The sequence below is a fragment of the Colletotrichum fructicola genome, assembly GCF_000319635.2.
Source record: "Colletotrichum fructicola Nara gc5 chromosome Unknown KSG_Nara_v1_contig04, whole genome shotgun sequence".
In the NCBI taxonomy this organism is placed as follows: Eukaryota; Fungi; Ascomycota; class Sordariomycetes; order Glomerellales; family Glomerellaceae; genus Colletotrichum; species Colletotrichum fructicola.
Window position 1 is genome coordinate 4,558,939 of NW_027094054.1, and position 16,026 is coordinate 4,574,964.

Here is a 16,026-nt window from a genome sequence, read left to right on the forward strand (position 1 = left end):
ATCACTCCCATCTTCCCCCCGTTTTGCATGTCTAGCGAATAGTCTTCGGCAAGGTTTTCTGCCGCGATTTCAGGAAATACGAGGTCGGCAAACGTATTTCTGGGATAAGTGTAATTCATTTCTCCTTTGAGGGCGAAGAGTGTGCTCAATTTTTCCCGATGCGTGTCAGATAAAGTCCCACTGCCATTCCATGGTTGCTCAATGGTAGGGTCGCCAAACCAGCTGTTCTGCTGCAGCTTCGCGTCGAATGATTCCGATGTAAGCCTAACGGAAAATACAACGGCAGTCAATGTGGTTAATAGCCCACAAGAGAGGACCAAAATCTGGAATGCCGAGGCAATATGAATTCGTTGGCGGAAGAGCGTCAGTAAGGCCAAAACTCCGAACATGTCTGGCGTGGATAAGTCAATCTCCTCCGATGTTCGAGGTGCTGTTGAAAGACTAGACAGAGATGAAATACTTCTCCATGCCGCATCGCATGAGCTCAAGTACAAGACAACACTCAGAGCAACTATGGACGGAACGGTTGTCCACAAGAGCTGCCAATTCTCGTCATCGGAGGCGTTGACAAGACCGTATTGACTTTGGGAAAGGTGCAATGAGACCGAAACGCAGGCTATGAGACCACAAACGTACGCTGTGAAACATGTTTGGACCCAAGTCCTTAAACATAAGGACGAAAACATATTTTCTTCCCAAAGTTTCTTTCCGCTGTGGGAGTCAGTAACGGCAGGGTTGCATAAAAGCTCCTGACGTGAAGCAAGATGCACCAGAAGGCCGAAAGTAGTGGCAGGATCTCGCGTACACAGTCCCACGCCACATTTCTGTCGAAAGAAAATGTAGCCAGCCGAAACGGAGATTGCCAAGAAAAGGGCAGACATCGACAAACAAGTCTTGTCGCTAACAGAGAGCCTGGCAGTAATGGCCAAACTCGTTCCCTTGATCATGTCTTCCCTGCTCTGTCGTAAAATATAATGACCTAGCAAAGGCCCGAATCTTTTTGTTTCTTCAACAGTAGCATCTCGAAGCTGCTCGCTTGAGATGTTTGCAATCGATTGATCGTTGCTGAAGCTGAGATGCAGTGCAAGTGGCCCATATGGCCCATATGGCCCATAAGATGCAGTCCCGTTGGGCATTCCGGATGTGAACCAACTACTTTCACCGTAGTTAACGGAGCTAGTAAAAATGTCCCAAATATTTACTTGCATTGGAACGATTGCGTTCTGGGACAGTAGCGTGATATTCGGATCTGATCCGTCATCAGTAACCTCCACTTTCGATAGCCAAGCTGACGGTGAGCAAAGGACAGCAGCTATATTCTCCACCTCAACCGGAGAATAAATATCCTCGCTCGGCTGTTTCAAATCGACTACAGCGTAAAGAAACCGGTTGCTTTGAGATGGAAGATTTAGACACGAACGAAAGCTTGTTTCCAGTGTGCTATTGATAACCCATTCGCGGTGGGTTCCCTTGAACGCCCAATTACTAAGAGTTACCGTAAGAGTCTCATCGCAGCCTTCAAACTGGATTTTGACACCTATTCGAAACCCTCTATTTCGGGCCTCCCCAACTCTGCCATCTGGCGTAGGAGGTTGTCTAGGATGTTGTGCAGGGTGGGGAGGATCGCCGGGTGACTCAACAGAGTAGTTCTGGAGGAGCACGCAATCAATGCTTGAGAAGAAGCCATCTACAACAGCTTTGAGAGGTGCTTGAACAGTCCCTCGAGCATTGGTCTTGGATGATACGAAAGTTTGGTGAGCGGTTCTTCCATTAACGCCGAATGGATAGACCATGTCAAAATCGTGGATGGCTCGAGCTGCGAAAAAGGCGCTCGTTAGTGTCTCTGTAGTGTAGTTTTGCGACTCGTTGGTTGGATTAAAATTATCCAGAACCTGAACATCAACCGGAACCTCTGCGGTGACTGGCGTGATACTGAACAATCCTGCAGCCAACAGAAGTTCCACTTTGAGTATAAGGGCAATGGAAGACACTATAAAAACTAGAAAGTGTCGTCGGCGCAGAGATTGAACCAATATCGTTGGTGTGATCATTGAGACATAGTCCAGGTCAGAGTCGAATGGCTGTCCGTCCCTTGCCGCGATCCAAGGCATGTACCTCAGAGCCTGTTGCTCAACTCTCGTCCAAAAGGCACACACAATTGTCAAGACTGTTTCCAATACCGTCTCAGTAACCCTATTCCATTGAAAGCCCGCAGAAGGGGATCAAGATGCTCTTACCGGCAGTGGGCCCAAAGCGCCACGCCAATCGAAAACCCTGCCAGGTTTCAAAAAGGCCATCACTTCTCTTGGCTTTCAGAGAGATGAGTAGAAGCAGAATGCTGAAGACTAGAAAGAGACCTGAAAAAGAGGCTAGGATGATTGGTTGCAGCCAGATGGGACGCCACGTTGCAATGTTTTCGTGGTTGAAAGCCTCGTTTGCGTCCATCGTCTTCTTCTCCTCAGCACAAGGAGCATTCGTGCCAGTGTTTTCGGCCGAATAATGCAAAGCACCGATCGATGTGCTTGATTGATTAGAAGGATCATCATCGTGACCCTGACTGCCGATGTCCGTTGCTTGACCCTCATCACGATTCTCTTCAAGTGGGCAATAAGCTGCACCCGACATATTGAAAAAATAACAATGCTTCCTATTGACTTGAGAAAGATGGATGACGGGGAATGGTGGTTCTTCAAATTGATTTCTCAAGTTTGACGATGCAGAGTGACGGACATGCACACTAAATCGATGCAAACTATTAAACCTAAGAATGCTGCGCTTATCAAATTGAATGATCAGGTTTTCAGGGCGAGCTGAGACCAACAGCAGTCAGCCCAAGATCATCTAAGACATTATGCAGGGCGGATTTATCTCAGTACAGCTGAAACATGGTGTAAAATATGTAGTGGTCTTCAGTTTCAGCTGTATTTGTTCAAGTATTACGTATCAAGTCATCGGCGACCCCCGAATGGCTAGGATCTTTAAATGTGGAATGAATTGGGTGCCCGGTTGAGACGCGGAACAGTAACACTGACCTCGTGATATACATCCTTCAGCCAACTTGGGTCTTTTACTTCAAGCGGAGCAACCATATTCTTGGCTACCTTACTGTTCCAAAACTTGGGAGGTATGCATTAACCCCTTTTTAATTGCTGAAGATTCAAAAGATTCTTCGTACCTTAGAGAACAGATGGCAAACCCGCGAGGATGGTCATGGGAGGGATGACTAAATATGGTGTATGCATCAATGTAACAAATACTATTCCGATAGTTGTCTCACAACGAGAGGCTGTGTTGCGACTAGCGGAGAGATACCTACATTCTCTCAGAAGAGAAGTGATCATCATACAACACGCTCTGAACCTGCTGATTGGATAAAGAGTGATTGACTTGAGACGTCCAATCCGGGTAAAATGAGTTCCACAACATATTCACCAGAATCCCACTATGGGGTGTCCTGCCCGTCTTCAAGACTTTCCAAAGAGACCGCCCAATTTTTCTGTGTCTGCATAACTGTGTTTTCTACAAACTTTTCCAAAATCTGGCTGACAGTGGCGGCGTTCAAACCCTTCAGGAGGCCAAAATTCTACAGCTATATAATGCGACAACTTCATTGACTCAATCTTTTTAACGGAGGCAATCAGTGCTTGGCGCGCGTACAGTGACATCAACCAGCTGTATATGTTGAGTAACAGGTTTGTGGGATGGGTAGGACAAGTGATCTCTTAAGATAATGAAGAACGCGCGGGACGGACGAGGCCCGATATCTCTGATTCTCTGTTTATCCATGAACAGCTCACAGCACAAACTCTGTGAGAGCCTTCCATGAAGGAAAACAGAGAATCCCGAGAAGACTGAATAGATCCCTTCCCAACTCAAGGCTCAAGCTCATACTTACAACATCACACATTTGCACACATGTAGTACTTCGTCATTTATCAAATTTCTGGCTGCATCAACATGTCGTAATTAATACCAAAGCGTCAGAAAACTAACCACCAGAGCTTACTCCCAAAACCTTGGTCCAAGGTAGGCGGTAAACGCAACGCTCTCTCCATCTCCAGTAGGCACAATTGATGCCATGTTGTGCATGCCCGTGTCTCTCTTGTCACCCCTGTTTTGTGGATCGATTAGCTATTATCAACGAACTTTCAAGCCCCTGGAAGAGATTCCGCAGCAGGGAGAATACTCACAATGTGCACTGAACAGCCGCTTCCATATCATAGTCCCCCAACCCCTGCGTCTCCAACAAGCGCTGATATCGTCTCACAACCCCAGGCTCATCGCGCGCATACTGCCAAATCGGCATATACATCTTAACATGCGGGACCGCACTGCCCGGCACCAGCTCAAAGGTGGGATTGAGCCCGCAATACTTACTATCCGGCTCGGCGAGCGGCTTCTGCAGCCCGTCTCTCTCGGCCAGGGGCACGTCTTCCATATCCATGAGCAGGGGCCAGACAGTGTTCAAAAACTTGGGTGTGGGGTGGCGGCCGCCCATCGTCATGACGTGCTGGGCTGAGGCGAGCGAGTTGACGTGCGTGTGGGTGTAGACCTTGAAGCGAGGCTTCATATGCGGCGCCACGGCGTCGATTGCAAAGAAGTGAATGAGGTTGTCCTTGCCGTCGGTGGTGAGGAACGTCTTGAGCATGTCCCAGGCGTCCAGCAGCGCCTTGTCGCCATCGGCGAGACGTATCAGGACTGACTCTGTGATGTCCATGAGATCCCGGCCTGTCGCGAGAGCTTTGAGCTGCGGGAACAGGTACGTCTTCATGTGAATAGTCGGGCTCCCGTTCTCATCGGCGGGCTCGAGGTCGAACGCACAAAAAACGTTTTGCTGCGGCAGCGCACCAGCCGCGCCGCTCTTCTCAATCAGGCCGATCTGCTCCTCATCAGTGAGGAAGACCGCGTCGAGAAAGGCATCCTGGCGCTTGCGGTCCGCGTGGCATGCAATCGCCATATCATCGAGTTTCTTGCGCAGCTCCTTCTGGCCCAGAGGGTCATCGTCCTTGGGGCTGTCCACGAGCGGCTGCACCGAAAACCGCACTTTGGCCTTTTTGCGAGGTGCGAAGGCGATGCTGATCTCGTAGGGTGCATGGTCGTGCGTGCCGATGTATTTAGGCCAGTCGGCCGGGCGAGGCGGGTTGAGGCGGGGGACTACGACGTCGCGCGCAAAGTTGAGATAGTAGTCTTGAAGCTTGGGTGGGTAGTGGCCTGTCCAGCGCATGAGCGGGGAGAGTGTGTCGTGGAAGGTGGGAAGCCAGGAAGAGACGAGGGGTTTTGCTTCAGAATGGCCTTTGTTTGTTGAGGAGTGATCGACTCTGCTGTAGACGTTGGAGATGTTCCTTGTGGTGCCATTGGCGCCTGGAACAGCGGTAGAGTGGTGGATTTCAGTCATGTTGAGGTTGTTGATGTTCGTAAGGAATCTTACTGTATGTTTGGCATTCGTACGTTCGGTACTTAATTGAATAGTAAGTTCAACTCTTTGGGCAATTAATATCTTCACGTGAGGTCACAGCCTTTTAGACGGCTGCTTGGGGGTCAAATGCCGGCAAAGCCGGAGCTCGCAGTCAGTTGCCTCTTCAGGTAGGCCATGACAAAAAGACTTCAATTCTTCAGAGACCAAATTGTTTTTTAGATGAATTTAGCTCTTTAGAAGCAAAGTTCTCTACAGAGCGATTAGAAATTAGGTACAGGTCCGAGTGCAGGTGCGCGCACAAGCCGAACCAGTCAACAGGAAACAAAGTTAATCTTCTCTACATGTGAAATTGGAACCACACAATAGCATCTTACCGTTCTTCGTCCCATCCGAACAAGCCGGCCTGACAGGTCTGGACTGGAACTCTGAAATACACATTTCATGCAGTACGGACAAACCCCAACAGGGCTAGGTCCCAAATGTTGACGTTCATACGTTACCGACTTAAGGCTCAAACCTCATAATGAGGCCTTCCGTAAAGAACAGATTCAGGTGGATGATACATTGAGAAGGCTGGATGTCATCGTCGCTAACCTTAGAGCTGAAGCTCTCGCAAAATCTCGACACATTTGCACGCAGTTATTTGGACCGCAACGGCTTTTGCGTTGTTCCCTATTCCCTGTAACGCAGTATCATTACCCCTCAGCCACTGAATGCGAATACGGCCTTAGAACTCTGGTGACGGCAATCATGGGGATATCATAACTCAAATAAACAGCGCCAAACCTAACAAGAGAGCACCACCCAACTTTTACTCCTCATCGTCATCCTCCTCAACCTCCTTAATCGCATACCCCTCCACGAACCCGTCCGGATCGCATACCTTTTCAAGACTAATCTTATTCGCCTGCACCCACGCCCAGACAGCTTCCTTGTCGACCCTCACCCTCGGGACATCGGGCTTCTCCGCCTCCTCCTCCCCGGCATCCTCCATCTCCACATCCTCGTCCTCGCCCTCCTCCCCGTCCGGGCCCTGCCTCTTCCGCTTCGCAGGCGGCTTCCCCGGCCCCGTGCCCCCCTCCACAACGACCCCCATCTCCCTAAGTGTGACCAGACAGTCCTCCAGCGCAATCCACGTCGCCTTGCAGCAGTCCTCGACATCGACCAGCAACTCCCTCTCCACTTCCCCATTATTGGTCTCGTTCGTCCCGCAGCCGAGCAGCCAGCGCGCAATCTCCCCGCCCCAGAAGCGCTTGTACCCCTTCCGGCCGAGCTCCGAGATGGGCTTCTCCGGCCCGCCCAGCACGCCCTCGCGCCGCGAGATCTCGTACGAGACGCCCATCAGCAGCGCGCCGAGCCCCTTGCGCTGCCACGGCGGGAAGACGAGGATGCATGCCAGGTTGTTGTTGTCCCATGACATCTTCTCCTTGGAGAAGAAGCCGACGATGTGCGGGCGCGGGGGTTGCTGTTGTTGCTGGTCCGCGGCGGCGGCTGGGTCGGGTTTGGGAGGAGGGGGTGTGTAGACGAGGAGGAAGTAGTTGAAGCCGCGCACGTCAAAGAAGACGGACTTGTTATCGAGGAACAACTTTGCGAATAGCGACAGATTCTGGCAAAAGAGCTGTGTAACACCCAACGTTAGCGTGATATCCGGGATGAGAAAAAGGGTGAAGATAAATACTTACAACATCCTGCTCCCCATCAACCTCCCACACACTCCACTCCCCCTCATCCGTAACAACCTCCTCCGTGAACCTCGCCGCCACATTCCCCTTCTTCCCGCCCTGCCGCGGCATCTCCTTGCGCACCAGCCGCCGCCCGCGCGGGTGCGTATACACCTTGCGGCCGGGCACCGCCCCCGCGCGCTCGCACATCCGCACGTGGCCCCACCACGCGACGAGCTCCTTGGAGTACTTGAAGCAGACGGGGCAGACGTACAGCCGGTCGAGGATCGGGGCGTCGGCGCCCTTGCGGTGCTGGTTCTTCGCGCCGTCTCCTGCCCCTGCGGCCGGCGGGTTCTTGCCTGATGTCGTGCCGGCGGTGGCGGCGCCGGACTTGCCGCTGACGGAGGCGTCGCCGAGGACCTCTTTGCCGTAGTAAGAGGGGTACCACGCGCGGAAGCAGATGTTGCCGAGGATGACCTTGTCGATGTTGCGGTCTGTACGCGGGGCGGATTTGTCCACCGCCCGGGGCGTGGATGTTTGTGCCTGCGTAGTTTGCGTTTGCGGTTTCGTGTGCGTTTGCGTCTGCGTCTGCGGTTGTGGTTTCGAAGGTGTAGGCTTCGGAGGGACCGGCGTATGCTGTTGCGACGGCGGCGGCGCTTGCTGCTGCTTCGGCGTCGAAGTCGGCGGCACCGGCACGGGAACATGAGTCACCGTCGCCGGTATGCCATGCTGGTACGGCTGCCTAGCCACGGGACGGAAGTGCGATGTTATCGGCGGCTGGCTCGTCGGCGGGCTGGGCCGCACGAGGCTGCCCCCCGAGCGGTGCGGCGTGGGCTGCGAGGCCTGGTACGTGATCTTGGGCGCGACGAGCGTCACCGGCCGGACGTTCTCCTTGGCCTCTTTGATGGCGGCGCCCATCGCGGCGGTGGTATCGGCGGCCGTGCCGCTTTTTCGTCGGCTCGCGCGGGGTTCGGGTGCGGCGGCGGCGGCGGCAGCTGGAGGATTCTGGCCTGCAGACTGCGCTGTCGACGACGATGATGAGGGCGGCACCGGAATCGGGATGGGTGTCTCGGAGATCTTGTGCAGCTGCGGCCTGGGGTTCGTCGAGGCTGAGGAGCGACGGCGTTTGTCCTCGGCGGCGGCGGCCTGGGACAGCGAGGTCGGGATCGGAGGGGGTAGGATCGGAGTTTGACGCGTTGCGCGACGCGTCGAGTCGGCTGCGCCGGCGACGGCGGCAGCGGTCGGAGTGGGAGCGGCGGCTACGGTGGTGGTGGTGGAGGAGGTGGGGGGCGGAGGATCCGGGTCTTCGTGGGGTCGTTTGCGCTTCACCGGCGCCATGCTCGGGGCATGCGTGCTGTAGCCTTTTTTTTTTTTCCTCGTTTCTTTTTTGGCACAATTTAAAAAAAAGTGATCGGCCCGGTAATGGAGTGAGATGGGTAAAAATTCCGTGTGGTTGATCAATTAGACTTTGCGGTATCGTGGGCGCGGGAGTGACCTTGCAGGGGTGCGAATGATGGAGAAATGGCGTATTCGGGAGCCGACGTGGGTGTGGGATCGGAGCACGCGCGTCGGCGATGGCCAGAGACAGGTCTCGCAGTGTGAAGAATGCGAGAAAGGGAATGATGGTTGAGAATGTGGTTTCACTGGGTAATTGGAATGCGATCGAGTCAAAAGCAGCCGGCGCTGGAATTGGAACGACCTGCGACGCGCGATTGGTGCTTCTCTGGGCGATCTGTTGATTGTTGACGGATGTCTCTCAGGGTCGTGTCCCAAGCAATGACGTTGGCGCTTATGTAAGTCAGGTGCAGGGTTTTCGTCTGCTTACAAGCCTCCTCGCCGATAGGCAATTCTCCGAAGCCCTCGTTACGTGGATTCCACGAGCTGTCAAAACTCACTTTGGAGAGTACTAGGTAAAAATCAATTCGCTTCTAAACAAGAGCCACGCTGAGCTCAAACACCGCCAACAGCAAAAGAATTAGGTCCATCCAGGATTCGAACCTGGGCCTACGGAAGAGACTGATGCGATCAGAATCCGACGTCCTAACCAACTAGACTAATAGACCTGAATCAATTGACTTATTGACGGAGGAGAGTTATTTTTCGAAATCCATGATTCGAGCGTCATCCGTGCGCAAGGTCATTTCGTCAATGCGACCTTGCTTCCGAGGCGGGCCCATGTCGCCCGACTGCATCACAACTTCTCCTCAACCATCTCGCTAATGGTTTTTCCCTATGCAACATCCACGGTTCTCATTCAGTGTCTCCATCGGGTGCGAACAGGACCCTGCGCATTCGCAATATCAACAGGTTTGCGTCGGGTGCAAAATGGACCCTGCGCGTTCATCACTCGGTCCAGAGTGTCGTCGTTCTCGTCCCAGTCCTTCACCAATGCCTTGAGCCGCCGGCGCGCGTAACCGGCATCGCGATTGCGGTACACCGAGTCAATTTTCCGCACGTCGGCTTTATCGTTCACGATCCACCGCCTCTCCTCATCCATGAAGCGGGAGTAAGTCATATCGCTGCCATACTTGGCTTTCACATTGGCCTCGAGATGGTCATCGACTGCCTTCTCGACGGCTTTTTGATCCTTGGTAAGTGCCCCCAATGAGTGCAGGTTGGGCATTGTCCGATCGGCTGACGGATTGAATCTAGGCTCCTTGATCGTCGTGTCTGGCAGGATAGACTCGGCATCGTAGTACAGCAGCAAAGACTTCAAGACAGCCGCGTCGATCTCCCGTAGGACCGGCGGTGTGATCGGGCAATGGCCGAGGTTCAGGTATTCGATGACCTGGTTCGTCGACAGGAGCTCAATGATGAAGGGCGCGACAGCGTCCTCGATGTAGTTCCAAGCTTGGCCGAGGTCCAAGGTCGCATATGCCTGACCAACGTCAAGGAAGCGAATCCTAGGATGCGATGCGACGGCATTGCAGATGGCAATGGCACCCGCCGTGTGCAGACCGGTTGATTGAAGTGACAAGCGAGTCAGTTGAGGAGCCTGACGAACGCCCTCGGCCAGTGCCTGCACGCCTGCGTCGCCGAGTGGGTTGCAGGACAGGTAAAGCGAGGTGACACCGCAGGCTGGAGAGCCCAGGAAAGATGCAAGCCTTGCGGCAGCCATTGTCGACATACCGGTGCCGTTCAAGTAAAGATGTCGCAGGGGCAGCTTACGGCCGGAGGGATCGGAGTACATGGCCAGACGAGTGAACAACTCTGCGAGACCGGCATCCCCGAGCTCCGTTTGGTCAAGGTCCAGCGTGCGAAGGTTTTTCGTCTGGGTGATGAGTCGATAGACATCTGCAGCGGCCGCAGCGCCCAGCGGGTTGCGTTTCAGCCAAATGTTTGTGACGGCGTCGGACGTGACCATGGCATCGACGAGGATCTTGAAGCTGGGGGAGTCGATGCAATTGCCAGCGAGATACCAAGTGTCCATGCGATCAGGCAAGTCTTTGATGAAGCGGGCAATCTCCTGAGCGCCAACCGGGCCAATGATGTTGTTCCCCAGCAGGAAATGTCGGACGAAGGGGTTCGGCCGTAAGCTGTCCATCAGGCTGCCGATGTGGTCTGGGCCAACAACCATTTTGCAGAGGTCCATGCGACCATCCTCGTAGACGACTCCTTTGCGGAACTCGGCGCCCCTCACGCCGTAGTATGGCTCTCCCTTGCCATTATCGAGGTCAGCTCCAGCAGAGTTTTCGTTGAGCTCGTGGGTACCGCCGAGCTCGAGGTGGTCGAAGAAGGGTGCTAGGTCGGCGGCGTCAGCGACGGCGACGGGCATCGGGATGGCCCTAGGGCCAGCGGTCGAGACGGGAAGTTTTGACGGGTCCCACGGGCCCTGAGCAAGGATCCGGGATGACCAGAATGGGGCATGCACACCGGGAGCCGCTCCGCCAGTCAAGCCGCGGAAGCTGTGGCCGTTCCGTTTGGTGGCGGCAAATATGTCGTACTTCCGCTGCAGTGCGACCCACGCGCGCAGTCTCACACGAGCAGCGTCGTACCGGATCACGGAAGACAGAGCTTTCTCGTGGGTGGCGGGATACAGCAGAGTCGCAATGGCAGATGCGAGGGAAGATCGCGTAGATTTCCGGCGGGGCAAGCCATGCAACTCGTCGGGGATGCGAACTGTGTCAAGAGGAAGGGCCAGAATCTCGTCTGCGGTGAAGGCATATGAGTGGTTGAAACGGGGCATCTCTGCGTCTAGCAGGTTTAATGCCTCGCGGCAGAGGGGAGCGAGCCGGATTGCCTCTTCCATGTCGGCGACGGTGACATTGTCCGTGTCACCCATGCTGGTGGCTGATGACATGCCATAGGGCTGATTGGGGCCAATAATGGACGGTGTTGTCAGTTGGACAGTAGCAGCGGCGGCCATTTCGTCGTCTTTGCTGTCCTTCGGGTTCTGGTGCGAAGTCTCGGGTTCCGATGTTCTTTGCGACGTTGCGTGTAATGTGGATGATTCAATGTGCTTTTTTTGATAATGGATTTGTAGTATTGGCTGATGACGATGCCAATGCCAATGCTTATGCCGATGCCAATGGTGTTGATTACTCGAGGCGATTCGTCAGTCTTATAAGCTGGTTCGATGATTTCGCCAAAGTACAGAGAGTAATACTCTTACGTCTGGCCGGCAATGAGTCAAACGATGGAGGTTCTGTTATGCTCGACGTGCTTCTCCGCACAGGCAAGGCGTTCCTCTGGGCTGATGTTGGTTCGCAAGGCTTAGGCAGGTACACCAAGGATTGACTTCCAGGCAGCCGCTCGATTGTCCAATGAGGAAGGCGCATGGCTTCCATCAGGGGGCAAAGGGCCCCGTCGCTCATGTCGTCGATGTCGTTCATGTCAATGTCAAGGGCGCAGTTGACCACTTTTTGACAAGAGACCAGTCATAATCTTGGGCAAGATCCAATGACATCGGATGGAAGGTGCGAAGGTGGTTGCAACCCACCGTCACAGCTGTCAGCATTGGCAGCGGCAACAACGACAACGACAGCAACAGCAGGTACAGTGTAAGTGTAGGTCGGATGCAAGTGGAGTTCATCGGGGACTTTTGCTCACCGGCCCCCACCTGCCATGAACTGATGGGAAACCACCATGAGGCCAAGTCGTGGAAAGTGCGACTTCACGGGCAGGTGCCTCATGGGGAGGAATGCACCTGGTCCTTCCTGGAAGGTGTCCAAGTGTTACGCTGCAGGTGCAAGTGGCTGGCGCCTTCTGTATCCGTACGAGAGAAACATCTGTGGCGGGGCTCTCGCAAACGCTGCGACATTGCTGCAAATTCAGCCACATGAGGTGAACCACTCTTTTCTTCCACTTCCACCTCCAATCACGCTGCACACACGACAAGCGACGGGACAGACAGGCACACCAACACAAGCACCACGACGCTGCCCCTGGACCGCCTCACCACCACCTCCATCACGTCGCTTGCCGCGTCCTCCACACACACTCACAGCTCTCTCTGCGACTCGGGTCCCGTCTGGTCTATTCCCACCGTACCACCCACCCTCGCACTACGGAGTATTCCCAGGTCTTGCTTCTCGCCCTCCCACACCAAAACATCATCTCGGAGCTTTTCAGCTGCAACGCAACTCACTCAAAAGCAAACAACCACGGTCCTCCAGGTCGCATCACATCTGCCATCACCTCTGCCACGCAGCATCCGTACCCTCCCTCCTGTCTCTGTCGCTTCTTCTTCGCGCCTTGCGTTGCACTGCGTCACGTCGCAGCCGGCACTTTGCGTCCCTCCGTCCCCGTCTCCGGCCGCTGCCCTCCGCTGTTCCGCTGCAACCTATCACTCCTGCTCCCGTCCCCTGTCGTTGTATTTCCTGTCTCGTCGCCATTTAACATCCTTTGGCAACCTGTCTGACTCTGTCACGGCTGACCGCGGCTTCCAGGAATCCACCGCAATCAATCTGTGTAACACATGGCAGCCCGCCCTCCACCACGTCAATAAACGCCGCCCGTCACGTCGCCAAACACTCAAAGCTCCAACGTGACTGGCCTGCAGAGACTACCACTGCTATATACCACGCTCCCTGCGGTTATTAATTTAGCACATCTCTGATTCGCGCGATGCTCTTGTCTCGTCCTGTCTCTGAGGGTCTCATATCCCGGCGCTCGGACGACCATCTTTGCTTTTCCTCGCCTTGCTTCTTTCAAGACGCTCACGCCATGTTCCCGTCTCTCATCCAGCGGTGAGCAGACTACGGATCCCGCCGCCGACGCTTTTTTCATTTTTTCAAACGTCAGCCTCCCGAGACTCCATTCCTGGCTTTTCGGGACGCCCTAACCGAGAATTCAGCGCAAGCGAACAAATCTCCAGGCGAATGTCAGACGAACAACGCAGCCGTCATATGCATCCAACGCATCATCGCATCCTGGTCTTGTTGCCCCGCCCTCCCTGTTCGGATGGACTTGGCTTGTTTCGTGCCGCCACGCATGGTCCAAATATGATATATCGTGCAGTTCCGCGCCTGCAGCCCGCTAATGGGGGTGTGAAGGGCCTAGAGGGGGGCCAACACCCGGCCACTCACAGGCCCTCGAGACCAACTTTGCTTTTGCCGTCATCCTCCCTCGGGCAGCGACGCATGCAATCAATCGGCAATGCCACAATTTCGGCCGGTTGACACGAGGCTCTGAACCGGCCAGCAGCACGCGGGAGTGGTTGCCGGGCTCCTTGATTGGTCTTTACCTTGCTTTTTGCATAAGCACAAGGTCGATCTCTCGGGAGGCATGCAGGGAGGTGACAAGGGCCATCGAGGCTGTGGAAGACACTTGCGCACACTAACACACGAGATGGTGTTGTGTCTCCCAAGTGCCCGGTCAGGCGGGGGCCATTTACCTCAGCGCATACCATCGACGAGGATAGCCCTACCAACTCCTCCTCCAAAGTGTCGTGCGTTGGATGCGAAAGAAGAAGAAAAATAAGGCCCTTGGTATGTTGGCTGCTGAGGGATTGGCTGCTGCGGGGAGGACGCAAGACACCATGTCTCGGTGTGCTCCAGTTGGCTGACCGCTCCCCCCCCTTTGGACCGATCGTTTGGTTGGTCTTCGATGGAGAGCATCTTCCGTATATATGACCAGTCCGCCGGCAAGTGTGCGGCCCATGTTGGCTCTTTTCTCACGGGTTCTCTGCTTCCGAAACTCTTCTTCTTTACGTTTTTGTTTTTGTCCTTCAGCATGTCCTCCATGTATCGCTCTATGCCGCGAAGGAATATCGAGGGACAAGTTTCCCTCGCCAAGTGGCCCACTGTGGCTCGCTCTCCAGCATCTCCATGGGACATAGACGAATCAACGGCCCACACAGTCAGTAAACTCAACTCGTACTTCGGTTTCCGCCCTCCAACGGGATACGCCAAGTCAACATACGGCACGCCTGACGAGACTGGATACTCCCCAGACATTACCCAGCTGTCCGCAGACCACACGCCTGAACTTCGCCACGATACGCCATCGGAGGTGAGGACAAGGACGTCGTCTTTCGGACCCGAGACACCGCCAACCAAGTTCGATCCGTCCTTCACCTCTGATCCGCATGTGCAGCCTTTGACGCCGGCACGGCACGGCCCTTCCCACCTCCGGTCGTACTCCGACGGATGCAACCTGCAGAGCTTTCGGTCCGATCGAGCCGGCTCGGAAACGGCAGACTACGACTACAAGCGGCACTCGCATGCTGCCCTGATGCCGCAGGCTGAAGAGGGCCTTCACCGAGCCTCTTCTCAAGAACCCGCCTCTCCGCATCACAACTACACTGTCAATCTTACGCGAGACAACAGAGCCGTCACTCTCTGCTTGACGTCCGGCGGTTACCCAAATCGGATGGAACCTTCTATTACATGCTATCGCCAGACGTACCTTCCCTTAGGCGGCCAGTATGCTGAGTTTTTCAAGGCATCCGAGGCCCTGTCCCTTCTTCAGCACATGGTCAACGCACCGTCTCAACCCTTTGTCCCTTTCTCCAGACGTGAGCGGGCCGACTTGATGCTTCGCATGCGCAACACCCCGGAGAGCATGGTCCTCGGCGACCCTTGCTCCAACGCGCGCGCGTGGACAAGCTTCTTCGCCGCAGAGCTCTCCGCTGGCAGAGCCTGGGAGGCTGGTACCGTCATTTTCCCATGGGCAGTGCTTCAAAAGCTCATGAACTCGCTCAACTCCGAGTGTGGGCGAAGGCGGCGCATGCAGACAAGAGCAGCTACGTCCCAGTCCAGAAGAGATATGGACGAGCCTCTCGGGTCGCGGGGACACTTTCAGAACAGCCAATCACTCGAGTGCCGCACCGTCTCTTTGCGTCTTTCGGAGACCGACAACCGTGATGCAGTAGGAGACCACAACTCTGTGTCGTCCGCCTCCCCGCCGCCCCGCACACCGACGGATCCTCACCCGCCCGCACGCATTCAGTTTATGCGGGAGCGGGGCAAGTCACCGCTGTCATTATCAGCCGGCCCCATCCGGCGCAGGCGCCAGAACTCCGAGCCTGTCCGGAGATTGAGTCTTTCTCCGCCCCGCATCGCGCTGCTCAAGTCCAACCCCTGCCGGCAGAACCTGCGACGTCTCGCCGCTGCATCAACACCTGCGCGACTCGTCTTTTACGACTCGATTCGCTCGTGGCCTGCCAGCTCGCATCGATCGCGCGTGAGACTTCCGCCGTGCTCAAAGTTCTTGGAGCTTACGGCAGACCAAGGGACCAACCCCCACAATCCCATCGTGCTGTGAAGGATCCTCATGTGATCCGTATCCGGTGTGGTGCGACACACCCATTGGCCATTCTTACTTTTTTTCTCTTCTTCTCGAGTGTCCTTTCTTTTTTTCGGGGACTTTGCATTGGCAACGGGGATGCGTAGACAGGGGGGCTTGCTCGGCTTGTACGCTGAGAAGGGCAATGATGCTGCGGGCGTCCAGGGGTAAACATCTAGACGGACATTGGCTTTACTTGTTTTTTCTCTCTTGAAGACATGG

General features: G+C 54.9%; 5 protein-coding genes across 5 annotated transcripts; 1 reads left to right on the forward strand and 4 right to left on the reverse strand.

The window, feature by feature from the left end:
• Positions 1 to 1,537: 1,537 nt before the first annotated feature.
• Positions 1,538 to 2,625, reverse strand: CGGC5_v008072 (uncharacterized protein; the record flags this gene model as incomplete). The annotated part of the gene is made up of 3 exons (XM_066151960.1): positions 1,538 to 1,649; positions 2,116 to 2,167; positions 2,238 to 2,625. The coding sequence occupies 3 exons, from the start codon at positions 2,623 to 2,625 to the stop codon at positions 1,538 to 1,540; spliced, it is 552 nt and encodes a 183-aa protein (XP_066008711.1).
• Positions 2,626 to 4,002: 1,377 nt separating this feature from the next.
• Positions 4,003 to 5,395, reverse strand: tdiB-2 (Indole prenyltransferase tdiB; the record flags this gene model as incomplete). The annotated part of the gene is made up of 2 exons (XM_032023072.1): positions 4,003 to 4,111; positions 4,191 to 5,395. The coding sequence occupies 2 exons, from the start codon at positions 5,393 to 5,395 to the stop codon at positions 4,003 to 4,005; spliced, it is 1,314 nt and encodes a 437-aa protein (XP_031891711.1).
• Positions 5,396 to 6,227: 832 nt separating this feature from the next.
• mof (Males-absent on the first protein) lies at positions 6,228 to 8,415 on the reverse strand (the record flags this gene model as incomplete). Its single annotated transcript, XM_066151961.1, has 2 exons — positions 6,228 to 7,034; positions 7,099 to 8,415. 2 exons carry the CDS (start codon positions 8,413 to 8,415, stop codon positions 6,228 to 6,230), a joined length of 2,124 nt encoding a protein of 707 aa, XP_066008710.1.
• A 916-nt stretch (positions 8,416 to 9,331) lies between these two features.
• Positions 9,332 to 11,443, reverse strand: Nlrc3 (the record flags this gene model as incomplete). Its single annotated transcript, XM_032023097.1, has 1 exon — positions 9,332 to 11,443. One exon carries the CDS (start codon positions 11,441 to 11,443, stop codon positions 9,332 to 9,334), a length of 2,112 nt encoding a protein of 703 aa, XP_031891709.1.
• Positions 11,444 to 14,250: 2,807 nt separating this feature from the next.
• CGGC5_v008076 (uncharacterized protein) lies at positions 14,251 to 15,783 on the forward strand (the record flags this gene model as incomplete). Its single annotated transcript, XM_032023120.2, has 1 exon — positions 14,251 to 15,783. The coding sequence occupies one exon, from the start codon at positions 14,251 to 14,253 to the stop codon at positions 15,781 to 15,783; it is 1,533 nt and encodes a 510-aa protein (XP_031891707.2).
• Between the last annotated feature and the right edge of the window lie 243 nt (positions 15,784 to 16,026).